The 20,913-nt window shown below is 41.3% G+C and overlaps 1 protein-coding gene across 24 annotated transcripts in view; it reads left to right on the forward strand.

Moving 5' to 3' along the window:
• The window catches only part of celf2 (cugbp, Elav-like family member 2), a 226,893-nt gene that overhangs the window by 39,494 nt on the left and 166,486 nt on the right, over positions 1–20,913 (forward strand). For all 24 annotated transcript variants that reach the window (XM_061714674.1, XM_061714675.1, XM_061714671.1 and 21 more), the window contains exon 2: positions 14,182–14,217. In XM_061714674.1, the coding sequence (XP_061570658.1) occupies positions 14,182–14,217 (36 nt within the window). The remainder of the gene's footprint in view (positions 1–14,181; positions 14,218–20,913) is intronic.

Genomic DNA, 20,913 nt, shown 5'->3' on the forward strand with positions numbered 1-20,913 from the left:
GCCTCGGTGCCAAATAACAGCAAAACAACAGGAATAATTGTACAAGAAACAAAGTTTATTTGAATCTTTAGTTTTTTAAGAGCAGTATGAAGTCACACCTGATTTCAGTCTTCAAGTGGACAAAAGTGAGGTCTTGTCATTGAACTTGCTAATGAAAGCCTCCAATCGAGTACAGTTGCCACAAGAGTCTCAATTATTTCCAATTATGGCAAACCATAATTTCAGCTCAGTTATGCTTCACTTATGCTGTCCGTCAAGGCTAACAGGGTAGCGGGACTTGATTGAGATTTCCCATTAGTCTCTGCAAACACCATAATGACCCAAGCACCACAGACTTGCAGTAAAACATTTCTTAAATACCTTTCTATTCAGACACTTTCCCATCCACTCCTTTTCTCTCTCTAACTCCCCTTAACTAATTATTAATCGGCCTAGGGCTGGGCGATTTTGGACAAAAATAAAATCCCGATTTTTTTCTCTGAAAACCCGATTTTCGATTTCGATTTTTTCGGTAAAACTACAAAAGACAATGGAATAAATTGTTTCAAATATTTTATCTTTATTTTTAAAGAAAAATAGCAAACAAATTTCCCCTATTGGGAATGAAGTGCAATTGAAAGATACTGTAAATCCTCCTTGAGTTTAGTAAAGTGACAACATTTACAATTTTCTTGACCAAACAAAGATGACGGGCTCTGTCTGTAATGCAGCCAGCTGCAAAAAAGGAAAATCGATTTTCTGATTTTCCTTTTTTTAACATCGATTGTGATTAATAAATCCGATTTAGATTTAAAATCGATTAATCGCACAGCCCTAAATCGGCCTTTTAATAACTCCACTGATGCATCATCACAAATCTGTGATCAACTGAATGCTGCAGCTAGTGACTCTGTACTGTACCTGGACCGGGGGTCGGTGGGTGGGAAGGAGCTCCGTGTGTTTTGTTGATGTTTTGCTTCAAACATCAACAGACATGACGTCATTTCATAATCCCTCACCGTGCCTTTGATAACGACTTATTAGTTCTTCAGAACTGGGGGGAGAATTAGCTCCAACTACCCCGAGTAATATATAAACTCCCCTGACGTTCACATGTTGGATTTGTTTGCACGGCTATGGGCTCGTTGGGGTTCTTAACCCTAATACAAGCAGGAGTTTAATAACTTGGAAGACGTTGAATTGGATTCGCAAAAATTGGATACTTTAAAGCAGTGGTCCCCAACCTTTTCTGCACCGCGGACCGGTTTAATGTCTGACAATATTTTCACGGCCCAATCTAACGGTGTAGTTGATCAAAACTAAATAAAATGACAAGATTGGCATTAAAAACTGTGGTACTTTCTCTATAGTAATCTCTATAGTAATAATAATAATGAGTAATAATAATAATAAAACATAATTTTCGAAAAAATAAAATAAAATAATGGAAATTGTAAATTACCTTTTAATATGAGTATTTCTATAAATGTGTTTTTATGTTTTTATGTCTCACTAACGTTATTTAAAGCCAGGCTTTTATTTTATTTATTAAGGAGACCGATATTTAGTGCTTTTATTTTGAAGGCGTCTCGCCGGGACCTTGTAAACATCCGGTGCTTCGGACTTTAATGGTAAAAGTTTAACAGCAAAAGAAAGTGTGTCTGCAAGACTAAACTAGTGTCGGGAATGCTAAAGTGGTGCCCAACTGACACAAAAAGCACCTGGCTGATAAGGATTTGTTTTCTTTGCTAATTTTATGCCGTATTTATGTCCAGCTTGAGTTTGGCTGCCATGGTTATTCATGTATTGTGGTTAACGGTAGGCCTGATTTATGGTTCCGAGTTAAATCGACGGCGCACCCTACGCCGTAGGCCCTGCGTAGTTGTAACGCGGAACCATAAATCAGCCTGTAGCTGTTATTACCGAGCGACGGAGCAGCTGCGTCAGTCTGTATTTAAGTTAGATGAAACTTATATGAATGTAGAAAGACTAACTCTATTTTATTTTATTCCTTTATAGCTCTTACTGTGCGTTTGCAGTGTATTTATTGTACATCCAAGGAATAAAAAAATCGTGAACCATCAGTTTGAGAGTCATCCATCATCAGGGGATGCTACAGAAATTATTTTTTCTCCTTGTACGGCCCGGTACCAGATGACCCACGGCCCGGTACCGGGCCGGGGCCCGGGTGTTGGGGACCACTGCTTTAAAGAACTTATTCTGCTAATATAAAATAATTGCATAAAACATTGATTGATAGATGGTTAATTCAACATTACCACACTGTTCTCACAGCCACAGCTTCATCATCCGTCTGCTGTGCCAGCTTTATCCCGTTCAGCATCACAGGGGGTTGGACCCCTTTGCAATGTTTGTTTCCAAAACTTAAAGCCCAAACAGAAATGTAATTTTTATTTTTATCTTCCCCTGCTGACTCCTAAGAAATATCTTCCCCTCATTGGTGGTAGAATATTGAAGCACCGCTTTGGTTTTTCTACTATAACAGAGGAAGTCATAAAAAGACTGGAATAAAGATATTAAAATTTCTTATTATGTGAAGTTCTGACAGGTCTGACAGACATGACTGGGTGTGACAGACTTGCATCTGACTCATTTCTTTTATAGATTCAAGCTGTCTTTACAGGTTTTATTTTATACACCAGATACAGATCAAGACACTGTCAATCCCACAGTTTAAAGCTAAAAGGTTTTAGAAGGGAACGCTGGCAGGAGACAGAACCTGCTGTCTGCTTCGAACCTCTTCTGAGAGTCATCGTTGTGGCTTCCTGGAGGTTTCTGCTATGAGCAGAACTTGTAAAGAAAAAGAAAAACTTTACCATTTGATCAACATATTAATGTTTGTGGTCTTCATCACAGTCATCCTCAAGTCAACACTTGCGGATCAAATATTAAAGTTGTTCTACATCTTCTGCTGGAGTTTTTACTTTTTTAAAGACTTAAATGGACAGACAAAAAAAAAAGCAGTATGTTATGTACTTGACTTGAAACCAATTGCTGTCCTCAGCTTTATCGTGTTCGATTGTGTCCGAATATCTTTGCAGAGACTCCTGTTCTTAACCTGCAGGACTACCGATCAGTGGGATTGTTCAACATCGGCTGTTAGGCTGCATTTTCTTCATCTGTCCCTACATCTCTAATCTAATTTCTGCTTCCATCCTTGAACCTTTGTCCTCCTATCATCTCCTCATTGCACCACCCTATCATCCGAGCATCCGCTTCTCCAATGAAAACCTTAATGCATCTTAATTTAACTGCTATTAAAACACACATGCACCCCCTCCCTTTTTTATTGTCTCTCCTTCCCCCTTCCTCTCACGGCACACACACTGAGACTCGTGCAGAGTTTATTCTGTTCTGAGCCGTGACAGGTCAGGGAGGCTTCCATTGGTAATGCGTGACGTGTGCCTCCATAACACCGGCTTCATTTGCATGTGTGAGGAAGTCTGTGCTAATGGAGCTGATCTCATGTGCTGTTATTAAACGGGGAAAGAGACAAGGAGGTTGAGGGTAGTGGTGTTATTAAAATAGGAGGGAGGGGGGGCTATAAAATCAGGGGAGGGCTTTTCTCCATCATGATGGATGATTCAGAAGTCCCTCCTTCCCTGACTTTAGGCTTTTGTACAATTTTCCGTGGCCTCATTGATGCAGCTACTGTACACGCACGCACACACACACACACACACACACACCGATCGTGTACTGCATGCGTGTGTGTGCTGAAGTGTGCAGCCTGTGTGCCTTTTGAATATCACGGAGTAAATGAGGCCTAACACACTAGTGCCACTTCTCCCTTTGTTCACCCTTTACCACACAGGTCGTTTCTCTCGCTGCATTTAAATGTCCTCAATATGTCACATGCATGCATGAACGCGTGCATCCCTACGAACACACACTCACACACACACACGCACTTATCCACAGTCACACACAACAAATGAAGTCCACTGGGACACTTGGTTCAGACCTTTTCTAATAGCACAGCTTCACTGCTTCGTCTTGCGCTGTAATGGCCGTTTCCCAGCATCCCTTTAGTCTGTCCGTTGCCCACGCCAAAAGCAGCAGTACAGTAGCGTTCGTTAACCAGTGGGAACATTTAGTTTCTTTGATTTGTACATTTATGGTTTATCCCGCCACCCTTCTAATAAATGCTGGAAGTACATGTATTGGACGCTGTATTTTTCACACATATTCTTTTTTTGTTACAGGCCGAAAGTTCAACCATGTTCAGAGGCAGAACTGATAGACTTAATGCAATAAAAGAGCCATTGATGCAATTTTACTCTAACGACCCTGAAAATGTGTGAGCATAGAGGTTCAGTGTGCAGGATGTTGTTACCACCGGTGACCAACCGAACAACCTTCCCATGACTCGAACCACGGTGGCCTTAAAGACCACAAAACATCTTCATCTTTTAGACATAAAAAGAAAGACAACTATTCTCATGATATACTAACAAAAAGAAATATGTTTATCATATCAGCTTCAAAGACTCTGTCCTCTGGTTCAACCTCAACACAGTTGTTTGCTTCAGTTGTCAAGGCCATCTTTGCAGACGCCATCTTCTGACACTGTCTGGAAAAAAAGTGAGACGTATTTAAACTGGAATTTTTTAAACAGACAAAAATGTCCTTAATTATAGAAGAAATACAGCATCCTCTCAGAAGTCACTGCACCTCTGAGTGTAGAAATCTGTATATATGTGCTTTGCATTGTAGCATCTATGTAAGTACATACTGAATGTCTCTTTATTTCTGCTGTGAACCCATATAATCCCTTTTAACTACAGTAATTTGACTTTGCTCAACGTGGAGAACACAAACCTATTTGAAGACATTATTTAAACCTACAATTTTATACGTCATATGCCTTTTACAAACCAGAAATCCTTTTGATCTTCCACGTTTTCACACACAAGCAGAGTCCGTGTCGTTATTAATGGCTGAGTCACTCTGAGTTGAGTCTGTCCGACGCCCCAGCGTACACCGTGAATGCAGCATCAGTCAGAGGATGATTAATGAAACGGCAGCTTGTTGGTGTCCCTTCTTCTCCCTTCAGCAGTTTGGCAGAACCCTCTACTAGGCTCATCTTCCAATGGGAGAGTATAGATCCATCTGGAGGTGGGCCAGCAGCCTGCGTCTGACATCATCCTAATACCTGGCACAGGCTGCCCAAGTGACACAGGCTGTTTTTCACACATATGTATTGTACACACACACACACACACACACGCACACGCACACGCACACGCACACGCACACGCACGCACACACACACACACACACACACATGCCCTCACACACCTGCGATGAAGATTGAGATGAAGAGGAAGCCTTGGGAAGTTGTGAAAGTGAAGTGTGGGAATGTATTTATCGATGCTTAAAGATGTGTGTTGGGGCGCATTGATTGGTCGGGGATTCTGGATGCAGTTTGTAAAGTGGGTTGTGTACATGTGAAACACACGGCGGCAGGTGAGAAGGAGAGAAGTGTTAAACCAGGAAGCGTTAGAACGTCACAGATGGGCTGCTAAGAGGAGGAGGAGGAGGAGGGGGATGCAGGGGAGAAGGAAAGCATCAGCTAGAAGCGCTCGTGGGAGTTTTACAATATTGAAATATTAAGTTTAGGCCTGAAGCAGTACATCAAACTACCAAACGGCAACAAAAATCAGAATGACATCTGATTAAATGATACATTGTTGCACAATTCCTTTTCTGTAAATGGACTAGTTTTAGACTGTTTGTCAGATCAAGCAAGTTAAAGGGTTCGTATCCCTGAAATAGTCCCAAATGTGCCCGTTTGTTTTATAAAATCCCCCTTGGTTATCTCAGGAAACCACTTCCACGCGTCCAGCTGCATGCAATAAACCAAACAAGTACATTTTGAAGATGAAAACATGACGTGAGCAGCGGGGCTCTGCTGGGAGAGAGCATGTGGCCCACGGCAGGCGGATGCGTGTCATGTAGTGTGAACAACACTTCAGTTTGTCAGCACGGAAGTGCAGACGGAGATGCTACCAGCATCACTGCTGATTCTGATTTTAGTCTTTAAAAACCTTCAATTGTGGCTTTTTTTTAATGTTAATTTCAGTCTCTTTTAAAGTTTGAATTGATGCAATCACGGACTGATGATTCGTACGTGTGAACCATCAAGCCGTCACCTTGTCAGAACATAGTCGTAGTCATATTCAAAAACTGTTACTGTATATATATTTTTTTTTATTTAGCCAAAACTGGCACAAAATAATATATTTCTATGTTATATACTGGAGCTGAGTCCCAGCTACTGAGTGGTGAATTCAGACGTGGTGTAAATCAGATAATCACCCTCTAAAAATGCGGCTGAGTGACGGTGAACTCTCTGATTTCCATCTGTAAACTAATTTCTCCTCACAACCTGGTTTCATCTGCGATGGATAATAGATTAACAGCAGGCCCATAAGGGTTTAACATGACATCTTGTGTGTTTCGTTACTTGATAGAAGCATCCATGTCACTTTCAATATTCCTTTGTGTGTCCTTATAAATAAGAGAGAAACAGAGGACAGAATCTCTTGAAACTCCCTAATTTGAGAGCTTGTAGTAGTTCAGCTCCTCCCTGGCAGTTGGTGTGTAGTCTCCCTTCACGTCGCACCGGTGGAGACAGTTTAAATGTGTGCGTGTGTGTTTGTGTCACATCTTCTGACGATAACGGTGTCTGGAGTACGCCTGCAGCACTTTGCGGGTCCTGCCACCTGCTCTTTCTTTGCGGCGGCCCTGGCACCATCGCCCACGGAGCCCCCGCCCCAACGCTTCAGCTTCGTTTTACATCTCTGCCAGGCGGCCAGTGGCTTGAGGCCTGCAGGAGTTTGTGCGTGGGTTCACACACGCCGCCAAAAATGTGTCTGTCACCAAGCATAAGTCTGGCTGGTTTCCACCTGGACGCAGTTGTCCCATCTGTTTCCGTCCCAGTGATCAATTCTGACTCGAATCTTGCCGGCTCGACTTTTGCAGACCATCAAGGGGGTCATTGATACTCCACAAATCCAACTTAAAAGGCTTGTAGTTTTCAACAAAACCACCCCCAGCTCTCAAAAGAGAGTTTTTCTCTGTTTTTTTTTCAATTTATTAAGCAGCTCTGTGGCAGAGCAGCTTACAAGATTCTTGCCCGAGTTAGTCAGAATAATGGAAAATGCCAAAGGGGTGAGACATTGAGGGGGACTAAAACGGTCACTTGTACAAGCATAAAGCGTCCACAGTAATTGAGACACTTAAAGGGCTTTTCATCTGACATTGTCCATTGTAAGAGTGCAAGTTTCTGAACTATCTTGTTTCTCATAACACGCAGATCTACAAGTCCATGATGTTATTAATTTATTTTTGCTGTTAATGAGAGGTTGAGACTTTTGGTTTTTGTAACATTATAGAACTATTACATGCTTGTAAACTCGAGTTGGACCTGAATAACGTCGCTGGACATTGGGTTTACAGGTTGGGTCTTCTTATTTTGCTTTCTCAATCAGCGAGTTGCAGCAGCGTTTTTCTCACTCGGCCATCTCCTGCAGCGACGCTTCAATTCATTTCAGCTGTTAAGGGGATGACGGCATGCTGGAGACCTCGGATGTGTCCAACACTTTTAAATTTGAATGTCAAGTTGGCAAATGAACTCCTTCCACTTCGCATTTATTCCAAGGAAAGTAATACATTCCACGCTCCTTAGTTTATCTCGAAAGGCTGATATATACTCCACAAGAACAAGGCAGCAAGATTGAGAAGAATAAAGTTTGTTTAGTCCAGGACATTTCATACTTGACGAGAAACTCAAGTGCAGAACTCCTGGAGGTCCTCACAGGCCCTCAAAGGAGACAATGAATGGCTGATATGTTATGCTGATATGCTGAAACAAGCCACATCTCTGAAAAACAAGTTTAAAAAACCCCAGAAACATGTGACTCCAGATATTTTAAAATAAGTTCTCAAAAAACAAACCCAAAGTCGCATAGAATGGGGATTGGCAATCCTGCACATGCGCTTTTTGGTGACAAAAACAGCGACCACACTATGATCATGACTAGGGTTGCAAAATTTCTAGAAAATTTCCGGTAAATTTTCGGAAACTTTCCGGAAACTTTCCATGGGAAGTTAAGCTGGGGAATGTTGGAAATATTCCAAATTGGAAACTTTCCATGGGAATTATGGGAATTATGGGAATTTATGGGAATTATTGGGAATTTATGGGAATTCATGGGAATTAACTGGAAATTGGGGGTAATTTAAACAAACTGTATCATATCCAAACATAAATGTAAATATTTATTTTGTCATAAGCAGATATCCATGCAAGATAATACAAAAACATGACATTTCAACAGATTTATTTGAGTAGAACTTTAGTTTTTATTCTTGTATGAACAATTATTTTAATTAACAACAAAAACATGAATGTTGAGTAAATACTAACTCACTCCACTCCCCCACCCAATCAAAAAGTAAAATGACCCCAATCCCCCCCCCCCAAAAAAAAGTCCAATTCAAAATGTTAAATGAAAGGAGCCCCACTCCCTCCAAAAAAGTCCCATTCAACATGTAAAACAAAAGCCTCTTCCCTCGAGCTTATATAGTCCGTGGGCTCAAATGTGTGGCTTCAATAGTCTTGTGCTTTGAGCTCAAATGTGTGGCCTCCAGGCTTCAAGAAATCACCTGTGCATGTGATGGAGGAATGCACAGTGCATGTAGGGGGTGTGGCCTCAATAGCCCTGCAGTAAGCAATGTGCTGTGTGCATGTGATTGAGGAGTGTACTTGCATTAAATCTGGTTGTTTTAGCCAAGACTATGCTACAATATATTTCCCCCAACTATATTTAAGTTCCCTGTTAAGGGCCAACCTTCAATTCTGTAAATTTCTTATTTATTCCCGTTAATTCCCGTTAATTCCCATATATTCCCGTTAATTCCCATGGAAAGTTTCCAACTTTGAAAATTCCCGGAATTTTGCAACCCTAATCATGACAGATTTTAACTGATGGAAGAGGAGGAGGAGGAGTTGTTGTGGTTGTTTTTGTTGTTGTTTGGTACCAGCGGACAGGCGATGATGACATCTGTTTCTCTGCATTAACCACGCCCACCTTACGTTTCCGACCATAACAGTTTTCGCACACCATATGAGAAAAAAGTTCTGCACAGATGATGTGTCGAGAACAAGCCGTAAGAACTCCGAAACCAGGGCTGTGAGTGAAAAACAAAAAGGCTTTTGTTCTTGCCCCCTCGAGAACGAGAACACATTTCTCAGTTCTTGTGCAGTTCGTATCAGCCTTACCTCTTTGCTCTTTCTGTCGAGAGATCAAGGTAACTGACTCCAAATTCCCTGTTTGAGTATGAAAACCAGGTGAATGAAGCTGATTCTGTTTCTGATCCGATCTAGACTGTGATCAAGGGCACGAGCCTCCCTCATTCGGTGATGTGAACTTTTATCACCTAGTCATACGACTCAAAGCCCAAAAACCTGATATGGGGGAAAAAAACGTTGCTGAAAACTTTTGTTTATAACAGTATTACCTGAGAGTCAGAATTAGTATCCGTCCCCAATAAGTTTGCCACTTAATCTCGGGACTTGTCTGTGGTGTTCCCACGGAGCCAGCAGGAACAACGGGGTTTGACTGACAGGTCAACCCTGGGAACAGCAGAGCAAAAACAAAGCCTGCTAATGAGCGCTGTGTACCAAATGCACTGTAGAGTTAAACTTTCAAAAGCAGATTTCACATTTTTGGGATGAAAAACAAAAACTTCTTTTAGACTTATTTTCGATACTTCTCTATTTTGTTTTAAATATGTACGTATGTGACCTAGGGCTGGGCGATATGGACCAAAAGTCATATCTCGATATTTTCTAGCTGAATGGCGATACTCGATATATATCGATATTTTTTCTGTGACATAGTTGGGGTTTCCCCCAAAGCATTATAGCATAGCATCTCTGTTAGCTTCATTTTTTCTGAGGCAAACCCTTAAAAAGTTTTTACATACAATGCCTCGTGCCAAATGTCACACAGGTACCTTTATTAACAGGTCTGCACAATATCAAAATGTATAAAACAAATGAAATAAAAATAAACTGCCTGCATATATAGAATAAAAATGCTTCTTGAAAAAAATAAAACAAATATCCCTTTCCTGCATAACAATTAAATTAAAATACACTGTGCAATTAATACAATGTAGACCGTAACAGGCAGACTTTTCCACTGAGGTTGACAGTTGTGCAAATAACAAAACATTTGTGCAAATCTCAAATAAAACATTCAAGTCAATTTGTCACAAAATAAGCTATATCAAAATCATAAAAAAAGAAAAAAAAAGCTATATAAACGTTATTGTCTCGTACCATATCGCGTTTGAAAATATATCGATATATATTAAAATCTCGATATATCGCCCAGCCCTAATGTGACCTCTGTGCTCTGTATTTATAAGATCTTTTAGTTGCTTGACTGTGCCTTTAGTGTCATCGTTCGCCAATTTATGTCACTGCACTTAAATTTTATTAGTCTTCTGAGCCGACGGAGTTCTTCTGGGATTCTTAAGCGTGTTTTAACATCCAGCTACAATATGTGAGTTCATAGTGAGTGAAAATGTTTTGAGTGTGTTGCATATATGTATGTTGAGATGAAATTGTGAGTTTTTCGTGTGTGTAGTAGCTTAGTTGTGTTGTATCTGCATGTTTTTGTGTGTCCGGTGTGTAAACCTCTAAGTGCAAGCGGAGTGTGTTTGATGTTCCATTTACCCTTTTTCATAATTCATGGCGTTGGGAAAATGGACTGAAGCGGGGGTGGCTATTGTGTGTGTGTGTGTGTGGCAGGGTAACAGGAAGATCGTTCTGTGGTTTCGTGGAGATGAAACAGACAAGAGTGAGTCTTTGAAATGCAAAAAGTAGCGATGGCAGTGATTGGCCACTGTGTTGAGGAGGAGCTAAGGGTTTTTTCGCAGCATTTCATCATAATACACACTTGCGCCTGCCACCCTTTTCACCCTCAATCCCACCTCCCATCCTAAACACAGACACACACACACACACACACACACACACACACACACACACACACACACACACACACACACACACACACACACACACACACACACACACACACTCATTTGTTGTTTTATTTACCTCTGTGAAATAAAACCCCAGCTAATTTGGTGCAGCTCTGAGCTCTGGAGACTTGTGTGTGCCTCTTTGTGTGTGTCTTCATCGCGCTGAGTGTAATGCTGGCTCGCACACTCACAGTGTCTAGTGACGGGGCCTGGGGACCAATTTATTTACATGCAGTGGAAGAGGAACAGAGAATTGGAGGAAGGGATAAAACAAAATGGGAAGTGGAAAGACAGAGGAAACAGTAGGTAATTATGGAGAAAACCCAGTGGAGCAAACAAGTTTCTCTAGTGTTCCCAAGGACAGACAGGACCGGTTTACTATTAAGATGACTCAATGTGTGTGTTTGTGTGTTTTGTTTGTCGGTTTCATATGTGATTTCAAGAAGTGCTGCCTTCATCTCAGCCCAACTGTTTCACTTTCAAAGTTAAAAAGTAGATTCAAATTAAAAATCTCTGCAGTGCTGTATACTCAGTTTGGAAACAGGCAGCAGTCAACGCTCCGGATACAAACGGTGCGATTACATTCATAGGAACCGTAAGGCACTCTGCAATGTTTTAGCAATCCTTTCAGAACCACACTGTGTAACATGAGCCTTAGAAACCTGGAGACAGCACTATCTTTCTAAGTAGATGGTAATATGCTCTGAATATCTGACAACAATGCACAGCTGCAATTTCTTCCATTTTTCTCTCTTACATTCTCCTCGGAGCGGTTCTGATTACAGCTAGTGCTATCGTGTAAACAAGGCCATTGCTGACAAATCTACTACATTTTCGTCCTCGCTGGAAAGCAAAATATGCTGTTTTGTACATTTTACCCTTATTTATTCCCGCTGAGCTTGTTTTCGTGTCGTTGCAAAAGTTTACATTTCATATGTCACTCAACCTGCACCTGCCTTTGGCCGTTTTAAAGACTTCAGCTGGAGTGTCAGGCTATCTTTGGCCACAGAAACAGTAACCCAACTTCAGTAGTCTTCTTTTCGCCTCTCTCCCATCGCTCTGCCTTGATGTCCTGTATCGGTCATGTCACATCTGGAGCAGTCCAAAATGGAGCAACATTAGATATTCTGCACTAGCCTTTACCCATGTTTTTGACACGTGAAAGAAAAAAACTAAGTTATTATAGTGAGTGGCTGGTCTCAAGATGCTACCAAAATGAAGGAACTAGGGGTGGGCAAAAGTATCGATATGGCAATATATCGCGATACTTTTCCAGCCGATTCAATATCGATATTCAAAATTTGAATATCGATTTTTTTTTTAATTTTTAATTTTTTTTTTTTTTTTTTTATTTTTTTTTTATCCCCGATCTTTTTCCCATTATATCACCCAGTGCTCCTACCTAAGTGACAGTCCTGGGCATTGCCACTCTCTACCAACCCTGGGAGGGCCCTGCACTGAGCTCAGGTTTTATTTCACGTTTTATTTCATTTTATAATTTATTTTTTATATAACACAATTGCCTGTACTTAAAAAATGAAAAATAATGGACAGAGGTTTATTTATTTATGGATTTATATCTATACTGACTGATCACTGTGCCTGTCCTTGGTTTTAGTACCCATCTTTCTTGTGTTTATTATCATTTGCCACATAATTAAAGCAACCTCATACTAAATTTAATGTTAATTTCATATGATGTAAATAATATGAAAAACATATACAAATATGTTGTAACTTTAGCTTGTATAGTTATAATAAAACATTGTTTTGACTCAGTTTGTCCCATGAATTGTCACTATAATCTGATGAACGTGCAACTCGGATTTTAAGATCCATCACTATCATCTGATGTACATATATACAACTTGGATTTTAAGATGTGTAATGCATTTTTAAATTTTTCGGTGAACTATGTAGAATATAATAATCGGGATATCGCATAATCGGGATATCGCAATGTGTATCGTATCGTGGCTCAAGTATCGTGATGCGTATCGTATCGTGAGGTCCTTCCCAATACCCACCCCTAGAAGGAACACCATTCTTTTTAAAGATATTTCTTCATTTCATCCTTTAATCACGTGAAGAACATTGCTTCAGTTCAAAAGAAAAAACAAACTTACACTGGTAACTGCAAGACGCTTGGCGTATGTTTTGCATTGTTTGCATACTCACCATTATCCTCATGGAAGGTGGCACCGCCATCACAGCAGGCGGATTTCCATTACACTTCTCCGCAACAGAAAAGCGAAACTCTGAATTTGCAATAAAGATACCCCTGCGGGGGGTCGGCGTTTCCATTAAACGGTGTTTTCCTCTTTTAGAGCATAAATCTCCTCATTCTCTCTCCACATCTCCGTAACTCTCCCTATCTCTTCCAGTGATACTTCTCTTGGAAACAAAGAGAAAGAAAATCTCGACTTTACAAAGATGGACAAAAACAGCTTTAGTTTTGGACAAATTATTGTGTGCGCCGCTGCCACTTTTGCCAAACTATGATGAACAGATGAAGAAGGCAGCAGACGATCATTCAAATGATTACTCTGAGGCAAAGTCCTTATGTAATGCTGTAAAGCATGATGATAAGTAGTGTTATATCACAACTACATTGTACTCATGAGGGCAAAAACAGCTGGAAACTAGATTGTGATGACTTTAGATTGACGGTCTATGTCATATCCAGCACTGCCAGAGACGAGCAACTGAGCAGAAAGCGTTTCCATGACACTTTTGCAATAAAATGGATAATCAGGTCGTCTGAAAAACCTTTTTTTTTTAAATTAGAGGCGTTTCCATTAAAGATCTTTCTTTTGCGATATTTACATTTTGCACAACTCCAGGGGGTAATGGCAACGTGACAAATAAGTATTCCAGATTAGCATTTAAAGGCGATCACTCAAGCAACTTTCATGATCATTTGCAGTGACCCTTTCAGTTCTCAAAGGCTTGAATCAAGGCACGTGGATTTCTTTTCTTGAATCTACCATCACTTAGATCTTTTCTTCTGAGCGCAAACGATGCAAAATGTGCTTTCATATCTTCTGTAGGCGCACTCAAATTGATTATTTTTATTCCTGTCCCTTAAGAAAATGTTTCTGTCTTCTTGTCTTGCAGGCAGGACGCTAGTGACCTCTCTGGAGCGATACAAAGGTACTGAAAGTCTTTATTATTATTTTGCTTTTATTTTCCTCTTTACTGTTAACTTATTTTCTTCCCTTTGTGCTAGAGCTTGGCAATAAGGCCTAAAACTATACCTCTTATTTTCAGACAGAACGCACTACATGCTACAGACCTCGGTGTCTTCTATGACTCTTTAGTGTTACAGTTCAATAATAGTACTGTTGAACACTAAGTATTGTATTCTTTATAATACATTCAAGTCCTATTATTTACTAAAAACAAATATTTAACACCACAATAAGTCAGAACGACACAAATAACGTTCCTATAAATTAAAGTCAAGGTAAGCAACAGTAGAAAGGTTCTAACATTGAGCATCTTCTCACCATCCGCTCATCATGTTGAGTTTTTTTATTGTTGTCATTATCCTTTTTTTTTTTTGTTTTTAAAAGCCACTTTCTGTTTGTGCACGTGTGCGGCTCACAGCCAGGCTGCTGCTGGCATTGACACTGAGGAGAAGTGGATACACAGACAGCACAGATTACACTACATATAAAGGGTCTAGTCTGGCTTCATGCCATGTTTGAAAAGAAAAACAGACATGAATTAAAAAGCCTGCTTACTGCCCAATCTTACTTTGGCCTCGTCTGCAATGTGTGGCATGTTGCCTCCAGACTTCAGGGCAAACACAACCCTGAGGTAGTGTTGCAGATTCTGGGGGTCGGGGTCGGGGGGGGGGGGTCTGTTAAGGACAGGACAATTGGAAACAGAAAACTAAAAGGAACTTAAAAAAAAGGAGGGGGAAATTGGAGAAGAGAGATGTGACGCGCCTCAGATCTATGGCCACCGAGGGTCATTAAACCCAGGCCTTCAGCGACAGAGCGACAGATCAAGCAAAGGGAGGGGAGGATAAGGTTTAAATGAGGGCCAATCTTAAAATAGCAGCACCTATTTCTCATCCGAGACATAGTGAACAGGAAAAGGATGAATATCCTGCACAGAAAACCATCAATGAGACGGGAACAGGACGGGAAATGAGTAGGAGCAACATTTCTTTGATTTGATCGCTCAATGTTTATGTTGAGCTTATAATACAGACTTTGTTTACTGTTGCAAGAATGTTATATACGATTACAAGCATAATTAATCAGCACACAAATGCTTTAATGATAAGATGCATCATTAAAGAAGGAATCCATAATGTATGTGCAGGTGGGGTTGTATAACTTTTACTAGAATGAGCAATGCCTCGTAAAAAAAAAAAAAAAGGGGGGGAAAAGGGATGTTTTAGGGATAATATGGGAGTGTGGTCATTTGAAATCAGTTTTTCTTCCTACAGTATGGGGGTAGGGGGAATGATGAGATGTTTCCCGTGATGGATTACCTATCTCCAGCCAGTTTTAAATCTGCGTGAGCTGTTTTTTATTCAGCGGTGAAATGAACTGAGTCGAATGCCTCCCTGGAAAGTAAGAAATCCATTTAAAAACTTGTGGTTTATTTGGAAAATGCTCAACAGTAATGTAAAGAATATGCAACTTTAATGGAGCGAATCATGCTTGGCCACTGATGTCGTCTTTTTAAGTAACTCAGCGGGCAGAAAGATTCTACACGTAACTCCCGCTTTCCATTTCTCAATGTGTTTTTTAATCAATTCAAGCTGTAAATATGTGTGTACTTTGGAAGAAACAAAAGGAATGGTCACTTCATAAAATGAGAAAAAGGTTGCGTAATGTTCCCCCAGCAGATCGGGATTATGCTGATTTATTAATAAACAGCGAATGGTATCAGTTAAAACCCAGAGCTGAGGGTATTCATAGACGAATCCAACACAGACGCTGGTGGATGAGGGGAAGAAAAAAAAACACGTGAGCAAAAGAAAGAGATGCAGACGGTGGCTTTGAGTAATTAGTCAAAACACTTTGCTTTTGTTTTTCTCTCTGATTGGAGAAAGTAGGCGAGGCTGCGACTGTCATGAGCTCACTCACACACACACACGGACGCCGTGAGTGACGCGCTAATCTGCCACGCAGCTGCATCGTTCCAGAGTGCGTGTTGACTTCCTCTCCGCCTTCATTGCCGCTGACCCCCCCCCCCCCCCCCCCCAAAAAAAAAAAAAAAATGCAATCCACAGCACACACAAAAGAAAAACCGGGTGTATAATTTGATCCTGTGCGCTCTTCTCCTCTAATGAAGCTCTCTGGTGGTTTGACTGACACCCGGCTCGTTATTTAAGTGCCTGTTTGGGGCTGGAAGGAAGAAGAGGAGTGAGGCGTGAGGGGGAGAAACAAAGGATGGGTAGGAAGAGAAGGGAGAAGTGCAAGCAAGGGAGCTGAAAGAGGGGTAGGAATTGTGAGGAAGGGGATAGATAAAAGCATGATGGGAAACAGCAAAAAATGAGGAGAGGGTCATGAGTGTCGCAGGGAGCGAGTGAATGAGGGGTGTAAAAACATCGGAGAAGAAGACAGTTGGGGAGGAGGAAGAGCTGATGCCGGAAACAGGGGTGAGGACGGGTGTGAAGGGAGTGCGTGGGTGAGTGTGTCTAATTGCAGGTCTTTGTCCTGATGATGTTCTTTGAAGGCGCACAGCTGATAATTACCAGCGTGACTCCTCAGATGCCTTTCAGATTCGGTCATTATGAGCTGCAAACCTGCTATTGGCTCTGACATGACCTCCTGAGCTGAGGAGGACAACACATGCACCCGTGCACACATGTGCACACACTGTACACATACTGTTGTAAACAAGCGTTGATTAGAGTGTGAATAGCTCCAGCTCACGAGTGGAAAACACACAGCAGCTCTCTGAAGGCCTCACGTTCCTCCTCGGTATGAAGGCTGCAGGTGTTTGTGCGTGTGTGTGTGCGTGTGTGTTTGTGTGTGTGTGTGTGTGTGTGTGTGTGTGTGTGTGTGTGTGTGTGTATACAGAACCAGAGCCACACAGATAGCAGAGACTGTAATTACAGGGATTCACACAATGTGGCGTCCCGGTACGCTGCATCCGTTATTGCCTCCCTGGTTGCCACATGACAACAGCGGTCCCTCGCTACAGTGGCTGCCTGATGCGGCTTCTCTGGCCCCGCCTCCCCTCGGTATTCCCATATCTGAATATTTATGAAGCCGGAACTGGCTCTTTTGCAGTCAGAAAACTGCAGCTTTGTCAATGGCGGTGACGGTTAAAGGGTCCTTCCAGGGCTTTAGTTTATCCCCCTGTGGGAAAACTGTCCGAGATGAACCGCGGCATATTTGAAAAACTGTTCTGGTCATTTGTTTATTTAATCTTTTGGTGCAAAAATATATACAGTAACAGAATTTGACAGAGTTCATTCATATTCCCAGTTGGGATAAGGATGCGGATTTTCATGCAGTATAAAAAAAGTGGTGTGATCTGACAGTTCTATGGATTGCTAAACCTTCTTGGTGTAAAAACTGCCGCCGGTGCAGCACGTCAAAAAACCCCGGAGCCCTGCTGAATGAAACTTCAAACATACATGCATTTCATCACGTTTCTGCAGTCGTATCTCGCCTTGCAGATGGTACCAATTGTACTTGGATCAGTTTTCTAAAACGTCAAGATTCCTTTTTTGATCCTGTGATCAGAACTTTGACAAAAGAAAAATCAGCTTGAGTTCCCTTTACTCACTTTTTCGTGTTTTAAGCAAACCAGATGTTGATGTTGTCGATAGGAGGCTAGAACCAGCTTTGAAGAGGGGGGCGGGTCAAACCAGAACCAGAGTCTGCATCTGCATAAAAAAAAGAGAGATTATTTATTATTTTATTATGCTGCTTTATTTCCTTCTCCGGTCTCACATTCAAAGTGTTCCAGACGTCCTGGATTTCTTTTGCACTGACGTCGTTAGAGCAGGACAAGCGGGATTGAAATTCTCCTCGGGTTTTAGATCGTGGGAGGCTGTGCCGGAGTCATGCTCACTCTTCATCCATTTTTCAACCAAACACATGAATTATGAAGAGGCGCTAATGACGGAGAGGCGCTGAGCGAGTGAGGGGGACGCAGCGTGTGAGAGACCAAGATGGACTTTTTTGTGTCTCTCCTTTCTTCCTTCACTTCCTCATAATTTATTTTCCTGTTCTAAAGACACTTTTTTCTTCTTTATGAGTGACAGGAGTTCGGTGTGTGTAACTATATCTTTCTCTCTCTCACACACACACACACACACACACACACACACACACACACACACACACACACACACACACACACACAATAGGTGGCAGGTGAACACGCGGCGGCCCAGGAGGGACTCACGTCTGTGCGTGCGATCCAGACCACTGACCTGGAACACATCGCGCACCGAGAGAATTAAAACTACACACACTTTATTACCACTGTGTTTTTCATTAGCACGTAATGAAAAATGAAAATCATTTTTGTAATACTGTCAGTTCAAGCTCGTCACTTTTTTTCTCCCAATTATAATTACTATTTTTATTTCTTATCATTATATGTTTTATCGCATCAAAGTAAACGCAAGATATTCAGGATAATGAATGTATTGTTTCTGCTTCAAACATATTTTCACATTATACGAATAATGCTTCAGTCTGGTTGTGTCTGAGGTTTGCAGGAGAGGGTATCTTTGTGCTGATTTTGTATTTTTTTTTAAATTATTGGACTGCGTTAATCGTTTAGTGTCTGTTATTGTTAGGGAATCGAGTTCTGATTGCGTGTTTGCCATCGTTATCAACTTTCTGCACGACAGAAAACGTTGCCGCCGCAGTAATGAACCATTTTGAGCCGTTTGCACGATGACCGTTCTGGTTTTCATGAAGAAACACTTGTTTTTGTTCCTTAAATCACTTCTCCAAGCAAAGTCGTTGGCTCATTAAAGTGATTGCGATGTTGGAGACGTCCTCCATATTTGCCATCGCCTTGTTTTGCAGTTGCATCAGCTCGTTTGCTCGGGCACATATGCACGCCTCTGTGTGTGTGTGTGTGCGTGTGTGTGCGTGTGTGTGTGTGTGTGTGTGAGAGATGTTGGGGGAACTCAGTGTGACGTTTCCTTTTTTTTTTTTCCCCCCTCGTCTTTTTTTGAGAGGCTCCAGATGGCTGAGAGACAGGTGAGCCAATTAGCAAGTCTCACCGCACGGCAACATCATCACACCGACGGAGCACGACAGCCAAACACACACCCACTGCACTCGGCGCCACTCCGCCGTAGTGTTAACATTACCGCCATGATGTCCTGATGTGTCTCTCACTTCCATCAATACAGCATCATGAGCTTGTTGATTTTTGCAGTACAAAACAATGATGAGAAATGTTCCTCTGATTTCATCCCATTATCGCGTCCCGTGACATACTGCACCGTGTCTATAGCGCGGCCCATAATGCATGTTTTATTCGACCCAGAAAACGGGCATAATAGGCAGACGTGAATTGATTTGCTATTCATTTATTTTTCAAGGGGCCAAAAATATTTCAGCGAGCCACGCTGATGTTCATTATAATTCTAATGAAGCCCAAATATCCGCCACAAAAGAGGAGAGAGCAGCGAGAAGATTGCGAGTCAAAACACAACAACAACCTTTATCTTGCTTTCCTTCTTTGTCCCCCCTCTTTCAATCCCTCTCCTTTTCCCCATGTCATCTGCTGTGCTCTCTTTCAGACGTAGAAAACTCAGTTTGCTGTTAATTAGCCGTCAGCTGCTGTGGAAAACAGTCACACTTGACACTGAGTACTCCTCCTCCACCAGCGTGCATGCGTGCATCATATGGACACACACGTGCAGGCCATGATGCAACACACACACACACACACACACACTTGCTTATTATATTGGTGGCTTCTGTGTATTCTAGTATTTTTTTCTTTTATTTAAGCAGTAATTGAGCAGCCATGACGGCTGCTTTCCCACCTAATGGAAGGGGACAAATTAATCCGCCTGTGCTAATGTTTGCAAATGGAAACAGGAACACTCCTGCCACCTCCATGTTCACCCAACACGTCTGCAGTGAGTCAAGGTGTCAGGTTGAGGGGGATTTCAAGTTTAGTCAGCTCTCATGCTGGATGGGATGCAGCTGTTTTTGATTTAGAAGATATTTTTCTAAGTAAGCGAGGATTTCACAACTTAAAAGGATCCAGTCTTGCGTTTTAAAGGTTTATCATCACTGATATGGAAAGGGTAAATATTCCAGTGATTCCCACACCTTGTATGTGGTTCTTAAGTTTGAAGAAAGCAGGAAATTGATTTGGTGTTAAATACCAGAAGTTTAATCAGGATCAGAACTGCGTGAGAAAATTAGTACTTCTTCATAGTCAGAGAAGATTTAGTCATTCTTCCTCTAAAGATCTTGAATATGAATAAATAATGCAAGTACAGTTATTTCACTGAGGTAATGCAACATCAATATGAGACAATTTGCCTTCAGAGATCAATACAAAAACAGAGCTGAGCTTATTCTTCATACACACCCAAAATAAACAACTCCACAAATATAATCTCATGAAACAATACGAACAACAAGTACAGATGAGTTAATTACTACTCTATCATAAAATAATAAAATTGCTTTAAATAAAACCTTTTAACTATTTTGTATGTGAATTAATTCAGTTCTTTTAATTTAGTACTTACTTTAACGAATATTTGCTCTTCATTATTTATTTGTGACTGTACTGATATAGAATAAAACAGGTTTGAACAGCTGTCCACTGTAGTGACCATGATGCATGATGCATCGCTCTGACCAACACCATCCTTTGCAGTGG

This window comes from Cololabis saira, chromosome 23 (assembly GCF_033807715.1).
Source record: "Cololabis saira isolate AMF1-May2022 chromosome 23, fColSai1.1, whole genome shotgun sequence".
NCBI lineage: Eukaryota > Metazoa > Chordata > Actinopteri > Beloniformes > Belonidae > Cololabis > Cololabis saira.